The sequence below is a fragment of the Pyxicephalus adspersus genome, chromosome 7 (assembly GCF_032062135.1).
Source record: "Pyxicephalus adspersus chromosome 7, UCB_Pads_2.0, whole genome shotgun sequence".
In the NCBI taxonomy this organism is placed as follows: Eukaryota; Metazoa; Chordata; class Amphibia; order Anura; family Pyxicephalidae; genus Pyxicephalus; species Pyxicephalus adspersus.
The window spans coordinates 3,611,421-3,628,615 of NC_092864.1; the positions used below are offsets into that span (position 1 = coordinate 3,611,421).

The window sequence follows — 17,195 nt, forward strand, 5'->3', positions numbered from 1 at the left end:
AAATGTAGGTGCAGGTTGCAGAGATTGCAGAAAGTGTGATAATTGCGCCGCCCTACAGAGGACAAGACCGAAGGGTAGGTCAGGGGATCTGAGATCCTCTATCAAATACCAATGATCCCTTCCCAGGAAACTTACTGCCGTGTCTGGGCCGGCCTCCCATAGCAGGAGAAATCTGTTATCTTCTACTCTTAGAGTAAAAGCAGTATTCCCAATGATTGGTGTTAAAGGGTTGAGGGGAGATATCTGCAGTTGGGAAATATTTTCTACCAATACTACATGTTGCCCTTATCAAGGGGAGGTTTCCCACCGTCTGTTTCAGAGCATTGTACCCAATGCAGTTATCTCAATTCGGTCAATGCTGGCCAATAACAGGATTCCCCAACCCGGATCTTCTATAGCCTGCAACAAATTAAACATTTTTATCCACATTACACTGCTGTTCATCTCATTTATTCACTATGAATATTCAATGGAAGGATTTTGGTTAAACAAATTTTGCTTTCAGAAACTTTTCACCCTTTTGATTTGTCACTTTCTTCATGATCACAACTTTAAGTTTTGAATGACTTTTTCCTAAAATGACTTTGTTATCAGTGGACCAAACTTGCGAGTCAGTGGGGGATAATTATTTTATCATTAGGAAACTTTATTTTCTAAAGAGAATCTTTAATAAGAATGTTTTAGATTAATCTCCAATGAATTCAGAGCCAATAAAAACTCCTGCATGCTCCAGAGATGTCAGGGGAAATTTCTGAATTATAAAAATGTTTGTGCAGCTAATAAACTTTATTGTGACTCAAAATGTCACATGAATCTTCTACTATGAAAGTTACATGAATGTAACTTTCAGAAAAACGTTTCCGCATCATACTGTCTGCCACTGAACATCAAGACTTACCTCTATTGGGGAGACAAAACCATGTATATGTTGATTTGTATTCAATCATTATTTATGGTTAATTGATTATTTGTTTTTCTTCTTAAATACATTTTGTTCACATTTCGAAAAATCAGGTAATGTGTCAATTTGTTATTTTGTTATTTTGTTGTTGGGTAGGGACATTTTATATCCGGTCCAAGCTGACCAAGAAGATCCCGTAAAGAAACTGGGATTTTTTAAGGCATCATCATGAACAGGTTAAATTAAATTTAAAATGCAAAATGCATCTAGTTTGGGTTTGTCAGTTGGCCCTTACTTTTAAATAATACTTTATCATGCACCATGTTTTTAGTCGATGTGAGTTTGTCGATTGTAAATGTTTAAAGCATTCTTTCTTGACTTTTTTTAACATGGAGGAAGCGTTGAAATAACTTTCAGATCTTCAGCAATCCTCTTCTATAATTATTATATCCACAGCTTAAAGTACATTAGCGTGGTGGTCAGTAGGAAGAATTCCTCTTACATTGCTGGCCAGTGGGAAGAATGTCACCCTTACAGATAGCAAAAAAGATCATTGGGGTCACTTTTACTGACCTGAGAGGAGCAAACTACTCATTGCTCAAGGAACCCCCAGCAACCCCTGGAGGAACCCTAAGTGAGAAGCATTGGTTTAAAGGTAACAGTGTGCAATTGTTTTATATATTCACCCTCTTTTAAGGTATATTATGTAAATAAAAGTATTTGTATTACTTATTGAATTTAAAGTTCTATAAATACAATCTGTTCATGATGCATTAGAAAATCCCTATTTCTCAATCGGATCTTCTTAGTTTTTTATATGTACATAAACAAAGGGCATCTATTCCATGCAATCCCACTCTTGCCTTATCCTTGAGTTCAAGCTGATACATTTTAACTAGTTATCACTCTTTAAGGATACTTTATATTTCCGTTTGTATTTTCAATTCATGAAAACACAAATTAAAAATCTTCTAAATAACTAATATTATATAAGGAACATTTTGTATAGTATATAGAGATGTGTCAGGGATTGGATATTTTATTTACTTTGATATAATATTATATTATTTAGGGAAAATTCTTAATTTCCTGTTTATTATTTGTTAAATGTATTGTAAATGATTATTCAGTTAAATGAATATATTTATTATATTTATATTTTTCCATCTTTGTGGAACTAGCTATCCAAGTCTACCAAATTGGAACCAAATTTGAATAATATTATAGTCCCAATCATAGTTAATTGTCATTACCACAGTCTAAGGTAAATTTTTTTGGGAAGCCAATTAACTTAACTGCATGTTTTTGGGATTGGGAGGAAGCCCACGCAAACACAGGAACCTGCAAATTCCTTGCATATAGTGTCCTGGCAAAGATTCGGACATAGTACCTACCATCCTTTAAGACAGTAACATGTTTGCTCTGGTTGAGCAAACTGCAGATTTTGCTAAAAAAACTAACGTGTATGTTAACCCTGAATCTATATTATTGTAGGTTTCCCATCAAGCCTTTATGTATACAGTTTGCTTTGTTCCCATTTTTAACTGTTACCAAGTCTTGTACCTAAAACTCTTCCTGTTGCAGGCTGACAATGGTAAGACACTTCCTTGCCGTAATCAGAAGCGTATTCACCGGATGGACTGGTTGGTAAAGATTTCTGACATTTGTCATGGTTCGTTGTTCATAGAAATTGTCTCATATGTTCTTCACCCAATTTTGGGTCTACATTTGATATGTAAAATGGGGAACCAGACTATTTGGAAGGAATTATTTCTTTCTGGATTGTCTGACCTTCCGGCCCTTCAGTTTCCTCTTTTTCTTTTCTTTCTTCATATCTACCTTCTGACAATAACCTGGAATATGCTGATCATTGTCCTTATAGTCACCAACTCTCACCTCCATGTCCCTATGTATTTCTTTATTGGCAATTTGGCCATTTTGGACCTCTGTTGTTCTACACTCACCGTCCCACGAATGTTATTTGACCTTCACACCAGGAGAAGAAATATCAGCATTACATCTTGTATAACCCAAGTCTTCTTCTTTATATTTCTTGCTTCTTCTGAGATTTTTCTATTAGCTGTCATGTCCTATGATCGATATACGGCTATTTGTCAGCCATTGCATTACATACAGATCATGCATTGGAAAGTGTGTGTACAGTTGGGCTCCTTTGTGTGGTGTCTCGGTTTTTGCTATTCTCTAGTTCACACGCTATATGCTTTACATTTAACATTTTGTGCATCAGATATCATAGAAAGTTTCTTCTGTGACCTCCCACAGTTGTTTCAGATCTCCTGCAGTGACATCTACATTAACGTTTTGCTTATCTTTACCTTGGGTGCTTTTCTTGGAGTTGGCTCTCTGATCCTGACCTTCGTGCCCTATATCTATATATTCAAAACTGTCTTTAAAATGCAAGTCAGAGGGAACAGAACCAAAGTTTTCTCTACATGCACCTCTCATCTGACTGTGGTTTTCATATTTTATGGCTCTGTTTTTTTCAATTATTTTCAGGCAAAAGCTACTCACCATTTTTCTGCTGACAAAGTGGCCCCCGTCTTCTACACGGTGATCATTCCTCTCCTCAATCCTCTGATTTACAGCCTGAGAAGCCAGGATTTTAGAATTGCATTTCACAATGTTTCTAAGAAAATCTTTCCAAAGCAGTACAGACTTCACCCAAGCTAAACCCTCCTTCCTATAGAAACAGGGAACGTTAAATGTATCACTAGGAAATTTCATAGTTTTAGTTTTTAATATGTTTTTAATATGTTTGTTTTCAAGGCAACAAACAATACAAATAGGAAACTACAATAACATGTCCTTCCTAGTAGAGCAGTTTTACAAGGGAATGACATAAATATGACATAATATAAAAAGTACATATGTATTGTCAGGAAGTTATACTGAGGGAAGGATAGAGACAGACAAGCTTTTATAGGCAATGCAATGTTTGTGTTTATTTTTATGAACAGTTAATATGTGGTCCAAAATCTAACAAAGACCAACTACTTTAAACTCCCTAGCGGTAACTCCGAGTGTGACTCGGGGTAGAAAAAAGTTGCTAAAGGCGTTAACCCCGAATCACACTCGGGGTAGGTAATCCTATGGAAGTAATAGTAAATAGAGCCTTACCTGATCTGCCGGCATCCTGCGTCATCCATCGCCGCAATCTCTGGCTTCTTCTCTCTTCCTCCGGTCGGCTTCTGCACTCGATGAGTCAGCGGGGAGTTCCCGGTGACATTGGTGCTTGTGTACGTTGCCGGCGGGGCGGGAAATTCAAAATCCATTTGTATTGCATTCAATACAAAATAACTGTATTGAATGCAATACGTTGGATTTATATGTGTAAAAGCAGTACATTGTTTTCAAGAACATTTATTTTACAGTATATATATTAGTATGAGTATAATGTGTATTTTTTTTTTTTAAATTTAAAAAAATTAATTTTTTTTAAATACATAGTTTTTTTAATTTATTCAATTTATTATTTTCACATGATTTTGTGTTTCAAACTTTATTGTACTCATACTAATATATTATACTGTAAAATACATTTTCATGAAGAACAATGTACCGCTTTCAGACATATAAACCAGAAAGAAATGTACCGCTAGGGAGGTTAAAGCAAAATTGTCAGGAAGTACTGAAGCATAGGAGAGGATTACTGTCCAAAGTAGTGAAAGTATAAAACAGAAGAAGGTGGAGAGAGTGCCGCAGGTCCACATTATCAGCCAATCATATCTTCTAAGTGTCTCCTTGTACCTTGTAGTCTGATCATTGGGGACAGGAAACTCAGAAAAAGTTTCCATTCCCTTGCAGCAGATATGATATTATCTAAGCCTTGACAAAATCACTGACATGGAACTTAGGCATAGCTTGTTTAAGAGAAACAATTGAGCTTTTTAATAAATGATAGAATTGCTGTAATTGCTGAGAAAACTTCTCTGGCTAAAACATGTGTTACATTTATATTGCTTAAGATACATACAAGTATATAGAGACAACACACATCTACATATAAAATAAATAATAAAACATATTTTGTTTCATAGCTTTTGAAGCCATTGATTAAAGTTATTTGCAGTGGTCAAAACCATTTCCTAAACAAGCTACTAATGTTGTTGCTCAATCTAGTGAAGAACCCTTTGTCTTCCTTCTCTCTTCCGAGTGTTCTGATCTGTGCGTCATATTTCTTGGCTTGGTTGTTTTGTCCCTGCATCCTATACAAGTCCTGTTCCTGTACACAGAGAAGCAATTGGTAGATTTATCAGAGAATAGACATGCCAGATAAATATATGTTCAATTGCATCATAAAGATCTATTTATTCCAAATTCTTGTTAACTGTTTTTTTCAAATTCCAGTTTATCTTTCTTTTGAAATTATTATATCAATATTTTGTTTTTTAAGACAATCCAAGTGTGCAGTACTCAAACACAACACAACATTGATTCAAGTTTTTTTTATTTGTTACACCCGCTGGATAGAAGTTGCTGTCTTTGTGGTGAAACACATAAATTGTCAGATTAAGGCTGGGCTTCTAGTTGTGTAGCCGAGCCGCCTGGATCAGAGCCATAACGTGTAATAGGGCCCAGGAGTCAGGGCCCAAAGGACAACCCAATCTGTAAAGCCAGTAATCAATTCCAAGATCAACTAACACTTCAGACCTGATCATTCACTGTATAGCCCTTCCAATTGCTAAATCTGCCAGCTCTACAGCTATATTGTTGATTTTTTTGGATTGCCCAGATTTGCTTACCATGAGCCACAGGAAGGGCTATGGTGTATCTAGACATGTAAGGAGGCTTTCCAAGTCTGGTCTGGAAAACAAGGCAGGTAACCAAACCCAATGATTAGGCTCCTCGTGTCCTCGTGGTTAGATATTGCTGGCAGATCAGGGGTGCAAGGGACATAAATATCATCCACATCCATAGGTGGCTTAGCTCTGAAGACCGATTTGAAGGAGTACAGATCTATGAAGTTCATGCAAAGACCTCACTACCCCATGTAACCTAAAAGGATACCACAGAGCATGCTGGGCCTCATTCTCAGGTCTTGTAAAATAATTAGGAGGTATCATACTAGTTGGGCTGTCTCACCCACTCTGATGTTGTTGTCTTGCATTAGTTTGATTTAGGAACGGTCACAGGAACACCATCAGTAGCGATAGATTGTTACAACTAGCACCTGGCCAAGTCAATTCCTAATCTGTTAAACACTGACCAAGGCTTGCTGCTCAGGTATGGGACACCCTAATATTTCTCCCCCCAAATAACACACAGGTGAGCCCTTGGAGGCAGCAGGAGCCCTCGGGAAATGTTTGCTCACACCGACATAATCAAGATACGCCCCGGTAAAAATAATTTTGACTTTTTTTAGGTTAAATAAATTTATTAAACTCATTCTAATTACCCTTTCCTTCTCTTTGGTGACTTGTTCCAGTTTCTCATTCCATATTTTCTCTCCTTCTTCCAATTTCTGCTTTAACTGTTCAACAGTCATCCTCAAGTTGGCTATCTCTTCACTTGACTTCTCCTTCTCCCTCTCTTCTTCAAGTTGTTTAAGTCTGTTCCTCATTTCCTCCATTTCTTTTCTAGACTTTTCCACTGATAAATAAAATGGTAAATATAAATGTGAGCCTCTTGGTATACTAAACATTCCGCTCTGTCCACTACAGATACATAAATGGGGATAATGGGCTCAGAGGGACATCAGCCCATATAACATCATTGAGTATAGCAAGCTTCTAGAAGCATTTACAACACAATTCAGCTCCAGTTCAGGGAGATTGAACTCAGAGTATAATAGGAGGGCTGAGTGACACTTTACACAAGCTGCTAGCACGCTTCAGAAGACTCCATCACTATATGGAAAGCTTGATGAATCTTCTTCTGGACGATCAATTCACCTATCGTGGTTTGTCTTTAATTTATTCACACTGGGGCTCAAAGAGGGTTTGTTGTCTTCAACAAAGCTGCTTAATGTTTGTCGGAAACTTTTAAAAAATTAGGCTGTGCACATCGCCTTATATTAGCTGAAACGCGTATGAACGAGGTCTCAGGGTCACGACTTTCTTTCACGATCTTTCACGATCCTTTCCAACGACAAAGTACTACACGATGCATGAACGAGTGTTGTACATACAGCACCGTTCTGCTCCATGGAGAGGGGAGAGCGACGGAGCGGCACCCTTGTGCGCGCCCTCCCCTTACCTTGCATTAGGATCGCTCATCGTTCATGGATCCGCCAGGACGGATCCACGGACGATGAAAGGCGCCGACTGTACACACGTCAGATTCTCGCCCGATATCTGTCCGATGCCGATTATCGGGTGAGAAAAATCTGACTGTGTACGCAGCTTTAGTGGTCTCATCTTGTCTGTCCTGGGAATAGCTAAAAAACAGCCTGGGCTCCTTGGCAAAACCCAAAGGATGTTTTTTATTGGCCCAGTATACTTTTTAATTTTTATGAGTACAGCTTTGTAAATTTATAGCGTCACTAAACCCACAAAACAAAATGTATTGCGTGTATTGTATGTTGCAGTTTACCAATCCAGAAATGTGGTGGCTGCATTTGGTTTCTATTTTTTATACTAGGTATATTTTCTGCTTGTAAAGAAAACATTAGTTATTCCACCAGGAATCCAGTTTCCTTGTAACATCTTGTGCCCTGAACTAAAATCTCCAACAAGTTTCTCCTCCATACATTGTAATTGAGATGGGTCATGGGGGAGGGTGTTTGAAATCTAAGGTGACAATTCTCCTCCATGGAGTATGGTGAATGAGCATTGCCACCCTGGGAATATAAACATGTTCGGGGAGCAGCAGGCAATAATACAGGAATAGAAGCCTGGTAGAAGAACACCAAATGCAGCCGCCATGTCTGAGGACTGATAAACTGTAATATATTACTTATTTGGTTTTGGCTTTTGATAAACTTAGAAGTCACAGGACTCAGGATGGTAGTGTTCTCTGACAAGCAGATGTCACAAAAGAAGCCAGGCATCACAAACTGGAAAATACTGTGCTTTAATGGTGATTGTGATATTGGCATTCATTCCTGATCTCCCCTTTAAATAAAAATTTGTCATGTCTATACAAGACAGTTTTTTATTTTACATTTCCCTTTATCAGATATTTCTGTATCAGACAACAAGCATCATTTCTCTAGTTTACAGCACACATTGTTAAGTTGGAGTTTTATGTCTCCAGAGGTCATAAAACTCAGATAAGGCCAGTAGAGGGGCCCCTGATTGAACTCTGAGATGTATTCTGAAACCCATTAATAATAATCTTTGTATTTCCTATATATCATTCTGTATAAAGTAGTACTGATTTGTAGTTGTATCGTTATGATGAGACCAAGAACTATTCTCCTAGGCCTCAGGAAAGCCTGGAAACCATACGTAGCCTGTCCTGGTGAACTATAAGTCCCAGATATGCCTAGTTTGGTCTCTGTGATCTCCTTATTTTGTGGGGATTATTAATCTGGGGTTGGGCAGTTCATAAAACCTGTACTTGTGAAATTATTAATAATGGCTAGAATAAGGGCATATTGGAAGTGTCCACAGAGTCCACATCTTACTCCATGTGAATACAGCCCCCACATGGCTATCATTGGATGGTCCTATTAGCCCCACCTCTGTGGTTGGCATAGAAAAAGCATGTAAGCCCAGCAGGGGGAGCTCTCATTGATACCATCTTGTTGCTAAGGACAACGGCACTGACACATGGAGCACTGCAGGGAGCCCAGTGACTGATAACTTTCACAGTTTTCTCTTTTATTTTATGTTGTTGCTATAGTTCTGGTAATATTCTGTTATTGTTCTTAGATTAGTCTTTATTTTCCTGTATTGGTTTATGCTCAGTGTTTATGTATGTTAAACCCTATAAAAAGTGTCAGCTGAACCTCTGAATGCTCTAAATAGAAATAGTGTAACTTGCAAACCCGAAACACTACTATAACATTGCTGAGACATCCCTGTCTGGAGTGGCAGCGGGTGATACTAAAGAAGCAAAAGCATAACTGCGGTTGTCAAGGGTAACGGTGCATGCACGCGGTGGCAGTCTACCAGTGATGGTTTGTGTGGTAAGGGGTAACAGAAGGGTATCCTTGCCCCGTGACGGCCCTTCTCAGCCTGCTGGTACATGGGCTGTGCTAGGCATGCTGGAAAGTCTATGTGCAGGGTGCGGGCTGAGGGGGCATTCATCACGATGACAATGAACAAATAGTTTACCTTCCTCTTCCTTTCTTTTCTGGGTCAGAGCGTTGTCTTTTTGTATAATTGTAATTTCATCCGCTCGTTTGGATGTCATGTACTCGTGAAGCACCTCTTCTGCCTGTAGAAAATGAACAATAATAAAAATGTAGAAACACATAGGCCTGCACTGCAGTCTGAAATGTCTGTAAATCGGCCATATGGTTCTCACATCTATAAAATGAGAAATGTTGGGTGTATGTTGTGGATGTGGGTTGGAAAATTCCCGCAAGGGGATGTTTGAGGGAATGTCTGATTTCCTGTTTTATAAATAGAACCCTACGTTCAATTTTTCATTGTTCCCAAAGGAATAAACTATTTTAGATACTGTAGACCCAAGGAGGTATTACCACAAGATGGTTATTAGATTAATATTTAACAGATGACCAGTTGCACAGGTTAAGGGGTGCCTGGGGAATGTTTAGACAAGGTTATCTTTTACAATAAGTGTATGTCCACTGCTATCCCGGCTTCATTACAGAAATTGCCCCGCACTTTCTGCCTGGTTCCAATGGTGATAAGGACAGAAATAAAAATGCTTTTTCTTTGTATGGGAAAACTAGAACCCTTGTTATAATTTTATTTCTAACTGTGCTGTTGTTGGAAAGTTGGCAATGACCTCTAACCCTTCCCAACTCTATCCAAAACAAAGAAGTTGCCAGAACTGCATATATGAATTTCCCATATTACACAGCAAGTCAATGAAATTGAGGAACCTAAAAAGTTTTCACCAGATAAGTTCATTCATTCACAAATATGTAAACCTACTGAGCTTGAAATCATATTGAGGGAATCCAAACCAGGTTCCAAAAAAAATTAGCACATAATGCAAATTTTTTCAGAATGGTTTGGGAAGCTACTGGTAGACTTACAGACGTTACTGGTAGACTTTACTTCCAGACGTTACTGGTAGACTTTACTTACAGACGTTATTGGTAGACTTTACTTACAGACTTTACTGGTAGACTTTACAAAAATATATTTAAAAAAAACTAGTACTCAATCTAGGTAAAGTTTACAAAGCTGCAGCAGATCTTTGAAGCCCTGAAAATAATAACCAGGGTAACTAAGAAAGAAAAGTGAGACATGGTGGTGCAAATGGTCAGGGAGCAGTACAGGACACCTATCCTTATTCTATTGTATAATAAACTGCAGTGTTTCCCAATCTTTTTAACTTGGGGGAACCCTTGAAATAACTTTAACATCTTTAGGAAACACCTGCTATAATTACTATATCCACAGCTCAGAGTATATTATCCCGGTGGTCAGTAAAAAGAATGTTTTCTACAATGTTGGACACTATCTGTTAAATTGGCCTGAGAGGTACAAGCTGCTCATTGCTCAAGGAACCCCTAGCAAAGTGGACAAACCCTGTTTGAGAAGCACGGATTTAGTGTATACCATAACATACGGTGAGAATATTGTAGGGGATGGATACATTAGCTAGAACCATGATGGCGAAACATATGTCTACCAACCTTTACACCTTTTCCTTTTTCCTTGTCATACAATTGTTCTATGGCTTTTAAGATTTTCTTGAAATATTTATGTCCTCCACGTCTGCGAAATGTTCCTGCAGCCAAAGCTTTTTCAAAGTCCGCAGAATGTTTCTTAATAAGAGCATGACACACCTCCCGAGACTTCTCTTCATTTTTAAAGCTAAACTCTGTTTTTATCGTCTTTACACTGTTCTGATAAAATGGAAATTCAAAAACATTAATTACATTGTCAAAAATCTGTAACTAGTCCCAGCCACAAGATATTCAGGAGGAAAATGACATCATCCCAGCACTCTATTCTGGGGCGGGCCGTCAGGCCAGTGCTTGGCCTATAGCCTGCCTGGGAAAAAATACCCGGTGAGGTGGTGCAATAGTTTATATTACCCTGTAATTTCACCACCCACTGCCAGATGGCTGGAACACAGTTGTCCACCCCGGGATGGCAGATTTTCCCAAAGCCGGGATTACTAGACTCAGTATCAGTGGTTATCTGTGTATTTAAGACTGCAGCTCTGTAACTTTCTTGCTGAATGATCTTAGTCTGCTAGCCAGCTCCTCCATGACTTATTGTTTGTTCCACATCTGACATGTGCCTGCTTGACCTTCGCTTGTATATCTGATTTTACCTTTCATCTTATCCTTTGGTACTTTACCGGATCCTGCTGAACTACTGGTACCTGTCCTTTGCTGACTTTGCCTTCTGTCTCATCACTTAGCACAACTCCTGCTCCTTGGACTCATGGATATGTCCGGCCCGCCTCTCTACTTATTGACCAGTTCTAGACTCAGCTCTACAGTATCTTAAACTGGTCTTCTGTCCTCTTCATTGGACTGGCAGATCTTGGAATAACACATATGGACTTTAAAGTCCAGGAGAAGTTGTTAGGTGCCATATGACACAACCTGATCGAAAGTTTTTGCCTGTGAAATAATATCAATGTGCCCTTCCTCTCCTGCTCCATCGTTGCTGCACCCTTTGTGTGGTTGGCATTATTAGCCTTGTGTCCCTCTCTGGCAGTCATAATTGTTTCTTCTAAACTCATTGTCACTTCAATACATAGCAGTGACACTGGGGTTGGCGGAAGAAAACCCAGGGAGTGTCCGAAAAACCAGACATCTGTTTCTCCTACAAGTGTCGAATGCCAAAGATACTGAGGCTGCTCTGTTGGAAGAAAAGGAAGGTTGGAGTCATGGTGACATGATTATTATAGCTCTTCTCTTACAGGGTTTTTCCATTCTGAATCATATAAAGGACTTGGTAGGGCTTTTACACAATGTCAAAACTCACTGTAAATTCTTGAAGGAATTTCTGATCTTCATCCGTAATAGATCTTTTCAGGAAAATCTCCCGAGCTTCCTCCTCATACTGTGTGCTCAGATCTAGGAAATCCTTGAGAGTTTCAGTGGGCAGAGGAATTGTCTTCATCCTCTCCTCATAGAGCTTTGCTGCTTCCTGGACAGCAATTTTGTTCTCCTTCTCAGCCAAGGAAACCACCACTTCTTCCAAGCATGCAACATTAGAGGAGTTAATAGCTTCAGTGTAAAGTTCAGCCAGTTTGCCCAAACCTATGTAAATTAGAACGATTGTGTATATTATTATTATCGTTGTTCTGATTATTTTGCACTTATTAAGCAGCATTACCTTCTGTGGCCCTGTGCAGGGTTCAACATAGACAATAGCGGGTACCATCAGTTCCTTCATAGTATGAATACAACCACCATAAATATTAAAATACAAACACCAATATATGTTTACCTTACAGAATGAGTAATCAGAGAATAGACACACAAAGGGAAGGACATAACCATGCAGAGGGGAGTGAGGTGGGGACACAAGGTAAAGTTAAACTCTAGCAGAAGAAGCTGAAAATTCTTGAAAAACTAGTGCAACAGGAAGCTCGTGTGAATATGAGACTGAAGGGGAACTATTACAGATTTAGGATTGTTTGAGGAAGTGCATTTTGATTCTGTGCTTTCAAGATTTGGAGTATGATTAGTGTGAAGTGGAAGAGAATTCTAAGGGGAAATGAAAGTTGTGAAAATTGCTGGATGCAAAAGTGAGCGAAGGTGACCAAGGAGGAGCAGAGGGGGCTCCATGTGCAAAGGGATAATATATGGAAATTAGTGGGAATTCATATGGCGGGGACAGGTTATGGAGAGTTTTGCAAGTGAGTGAGTTAATTAGGAATTGGATTTTTGGGGTGATTGGCAGCCAGGAGAAAGATTGGCAAGGGGCAGCATCTAAAGAGAAAGAGGAAAGATGGATAAGACAACTGGCAGAAACCACTAGAGATATATTTGTTCAATCTCTTTAGATATTGAGATGACTAAATCAGATGACTAGGTCTGGGGGGCCAACATTCTTCATATATAAAGTGGAATTAGTCTTGTCACCCTAGTACAGGGAGAGGGCTACTGCCTGTTAGCCTGGTAAAAATATTATGAAACGAAGACCAGAAAAAAAGGAAATGAATGCAGCCACATGACCTAAGGAGTAGTAAGTTGCAATATATGACATTGGTGTTCTTGGGTTCAGATACATTTCAACATGATTGAATAAAGCTTACACCATTAGATGAACTCACGATTTCCAGTGACCTCAACTGTGATGTCCAATTTCTTGATCTCAGCTTTCCTGAAAATGTAATCACAGAAAAAGGAGCTTTGAGCCACAAAATCTACTTCCAGTTTCTCATCCGGTAGCTGTTCTAGCTCCTTAAGTTGTCTATTGGAGTCGGTTGGTGTACAAAACACAAAGCATTTCCGATTCCCGAAATACATCCGAATGCGATTCCTGAGCTCATTATACTCCTTTTCTTCTGGTGACTTCTCAGCTTTTGTAAATCAAATGAAAAATGTAAAAATTGTGATTTAGAATTTTAATTTTTTTTTGTTAAATATTGTTATTGGAGAATCTCTGTCTATCCTAGGATCATTGCTTGTTTCAATACTTGCTTCTCTGACATCCAGGGCTCCCAACTTGATGGTCACCCAACAGTATTTTATGTTATATCGTTATTTATACTTAGCTTTTTTTTAGTTTTAGTTCTCAGGCCATGTGATATCACTTGATCCATTTCAGTCTCCATGCAATTTTTAGCATTCTTGGTAAAAAAAAAAAGGAATCCATCCAGGGAAACCTTGCAACGCACTAAAAATGCTATAAGGCTGAAACATGGTGTTTCTTCTAAGGCAACAAAGACTGGTGGCTTTCAATAATACAAGTACTACACAAAAAGACATTTCCCATTCCCAGCATAAACTGTTAACGTTTTACTATCATTGCACTGATCTTCACAGCTCTAAACCTCAAAGTCCAAGCTTATTGCTTCCAGGATCGCAAAGAGAGATTATTGATTATTTTCCCTCCCCCTACCCATGGTGAAGCTGGTTTTTGTGGTCATTGACTTTTAGAAGAAACCTCACCATGTAATGTAATATGTAGTGGGGTGAGGATGCCGTAAATTTGCCGTACTACAGAAGTGATCTGGGTGGCTCTGCGAATGCAATGGATGCCGTATACACAGAGCAGACTTATTTTGCTATTCTGGCACTCCCGAGGACTTCCTTGTGCATTCAGTATATGTAATACTATCACTTGTTCTTGTGGATATAATATTTAGCCAAAACCCACAGACACCATTTAACCTGATACCATCAATTCTCAAAAGCAGTGCGACTAATAACTCCAGAGTAAGATTTAAGGCCACACACTCACATTAGATACAAAGTGTAATTAGATACAAATCATGATTCCCAATGCATTGTATAGAAGAATGAACATTTGATAAGTTGATTTGTGCTTAACTAAATGTTTTAACAATGTGCATACCCTCAAAAATAGAACACTTTTTTCACTTCCTTTTCCCTTATTAGATTTCTATCTATTTTTACTACTTTGCAAGATAAACTGGGCCTGCCACAATGCATGGGGAAGTGGAGATTAGTTACTTTGTTTGTCAGGTTGAAAAGAGACAAAATTCCAACAAGTTCAACCACCATGGAAATAAACATATCTCAGATAAAAGCCTAAAGATATTGTTAATCCAGAGGAAGGCAAAAAAATTCATTAAAGATGATTCAATTTGCCCCAACATGGGAAAAAAATCCTTCCTGCACCGGTGAGGCAACTGGATGTTCCCAACAATCTATGTTGTCTTTGCTTTAATCCCCAGTTATATTCTGTGCTTCTAGAAATCATCCAGCTTCTTCTTATAGCAATCTATTATAGTTGCTGAAACTACTTCGTGAGGGAGCCGATTCCACATTTTCACAGACCTTACAGTGAAGAATCCCTTCCTTATGCAGCAATCTCACAATATACACTAAACCTAATGAATTCCAATGTACCAAACTGAATATGAACATCAATGTTGTTCTGATGTTTCAGATTCCCAAAAGGGGAATAATTGGGCCATAGGCTACCATAAAAGCTATTTCTGCTTTACATCTTTTGTCTAGGAGACCTCATCTTTACACCCTGAAAACATGGCATGGGTTTAGGTCTTCTACCTTCATATTTTATGACTTTGATAGAATTAATAAATACTTTGTTCAATTTGTAGATAATTCACATACATACGTGTTTTAAGCTTTAGAGCGTTCTCCAGGTAATCATCTGCTGAGATCCTTTTCTTTCCAATCTTCAGTTCCAGATGGAAATCTCTCACTGCCCAGATAAAAATGGGGAAGTATCTGGAGAGGAGTCCCTCCTGGTCCTCAATGTCACCAGTTCTCACCTTGATTAATTCAGTGATTTCCCCTACAAATCTGATAAATGTCTATAAGGACACATAACGACTTTCTTTCCAGTCATCCAGTTAGAAATTAGATTTACCTAAACATCTCATAAAAAAGAGAGAATAGAAAACTTCAGAATTCCCCAGGCGGAGTCTTTGTTCTAGTGGGCAGATTACCTTTCTGGCAAGGTGGGCTGAACATGGTATGTAGCTTCATGTAAATACCTGTATGGGTACAGGTGGGTGCTATGCGCTTGACATGGGAATGGGGTCAGGGCCCAGGGACGAGCTTTAAGTGATATTCTGTTTTGTAATTTGTTTAAAAAGGATACTTTAATTTGTCCACGGCATCCTGGGTAATGGTGCCAATGCTGTTATACACCATGGCACTACTTAGCAGGACTGCAAGGGAAAAGATCTTGCTGTCATTTACTCGATCTCCCTAAAAAAAAAAAAAAAATTAAACATGAGTTCACTATTAGTTAGTTTGCTGTACATTTTAATTTGTATCAGTATCCCATCACAAGTGCAAGTATTGCACAGACCTACAGATGCATTCTTCATTGCATCTATTGCAAAATAAACTAAATCCTCCTTCTAATTATTCTATTCTGCGGCATATAACTTGAGGAAAGGAAGGTTCCTCTAGTGTTCTTGTCACTGCCTAATTACTAAGAACACTTCCTATTGGCTATCCAGTGGTGGGTTATTCTCAGGATCCAGAGGACTGCGGTGGTATGATAATACCATAGGGAGACAACCGGCTGGTGGATAAAATAATGTAAAAACAAGCCAGAATATTGCAAACCTTTGTCTTTTCATTGTTATATTACAAGAATATAATCTGTGCTTCAGATTTGGACGTAAAAGGACAAACATATAAAGTGTTAAACAAAAATAAAGAAAACAATAAGTATTATGGGAAATTTGTTTCAAAACACACTAGCTTCAGAGAGGTATCCCATGCTTTAAGTCCAATTTCAGGGTGCTCTGCCTACTTTTATTTATAAAAGTCTCTAAAACACAGCAAAAATAGACAAACTTCAGGTCATTCACATGAGGACCATGCAGAGAGCCTCCTGGTTCTCTGACACTCTCCTCAGAGTTTCTTGGGTGACCTTCTCTAAGCTCACGGGCTCCACACAGTTGCCTTAGCCACGCCTGGCCCCAAGGTGCAGCTTCCCCGTCTCACAGTCCTGGTCCATTTTTTATAATCAATGGCCGGGAGCATCAGATCCATCCTCAATTCCTGGATTGGGAAAAGGACACACTGCCGGGCCCACCCAATTCTTCCAGGACACTCCAGGCCTGGATCTCAAATAGCAATGCAATGCAATTCTGCAGGAACACAATTAACCATGGCTCTAAAAGACAATACATGTCTATACAAAATAATAGATTTTACCTTATCTTTATTCTAAATCCCCAAAAAAGTAGAGACCGGAAATATTTAGTAGTAATAGTAATCATTTGATGAAGACATCAAGTCCTCACCTTCTCAACGTCCCCCAGACCTTCTGTGTCCAAAAGTACCAGAACACAGTTCCTATGAATGGGGTGAGGAACACACCACATCCAGATGCCTTTGGTATTAGACTGTATAGTAGAGCCCAGACTGAAACCTGTGAAGAGGAATCATGGAAACTTATCATCAAGGCATGCAACAGTAGCTTCATATCATATTAACTGAAGATGAACTTCATAAACGTTCAATCAGATGTATTTCGGCTTATCTTTCTGAACTGATAGACCCAATAAAGTTAAAATAAATCTGAACATTGTCCCAAATAGTATA

At 38.7% G+C, this 17,195-nt stretch overlaps 1 protein-coding gene across 2 annotated transcripts; it reads right to left on the reverse strand.

Moving 5' to 3' along the window:
• Nucleotides 1-4,369: 4,369 nt before the first annotated feature.
• LOC140334845 (guanylate-binding protein 6-like) lies at nucleotides 4,370-17,189 on the reverse strand. Of its 2 annotated transcripts, none has more exons than XM_072417111.1 (9): nucleotides 16,895-17,189; nucleotides 15,733-15,842; nucleotides 15,244-15,431; nucleotides 13,247-13,495; nucleotides 11,950-12,227; nucleotides 10,641-10,853; nucleotides 9,142-9,244; nucleotides 6,318-6,511; nucleotides 4,370-5,144 (listed from the first exon to the last, which is right to left on the reverse strand). In XM_072417111.1, exons 1-9 carry the CDS (start codon nucleotides 16,973-16,975, stop codon nucleotides 4,995-4,997), a joined length of 1,566 nt encoding a protein of 521 aa, XP_072273212.1. In that variant the 5' UTR covers nucleotides 16,976-17,189; the 3' UTR covers nucleotides 4,370-4,994. The 2 variants fall into 2 exon arrangements, with proteins under 2 accessions (XP_072273212.1, XP_072273213.1); XM_072417112.1 differs by lacking the exon at nucleotides 16,895-17,189 and adding an exon at nucleotides 16,806-16,817.
• Between the last annotated feature and the right edge of the window lie 6 nt (nucleotides 17,190-17,195).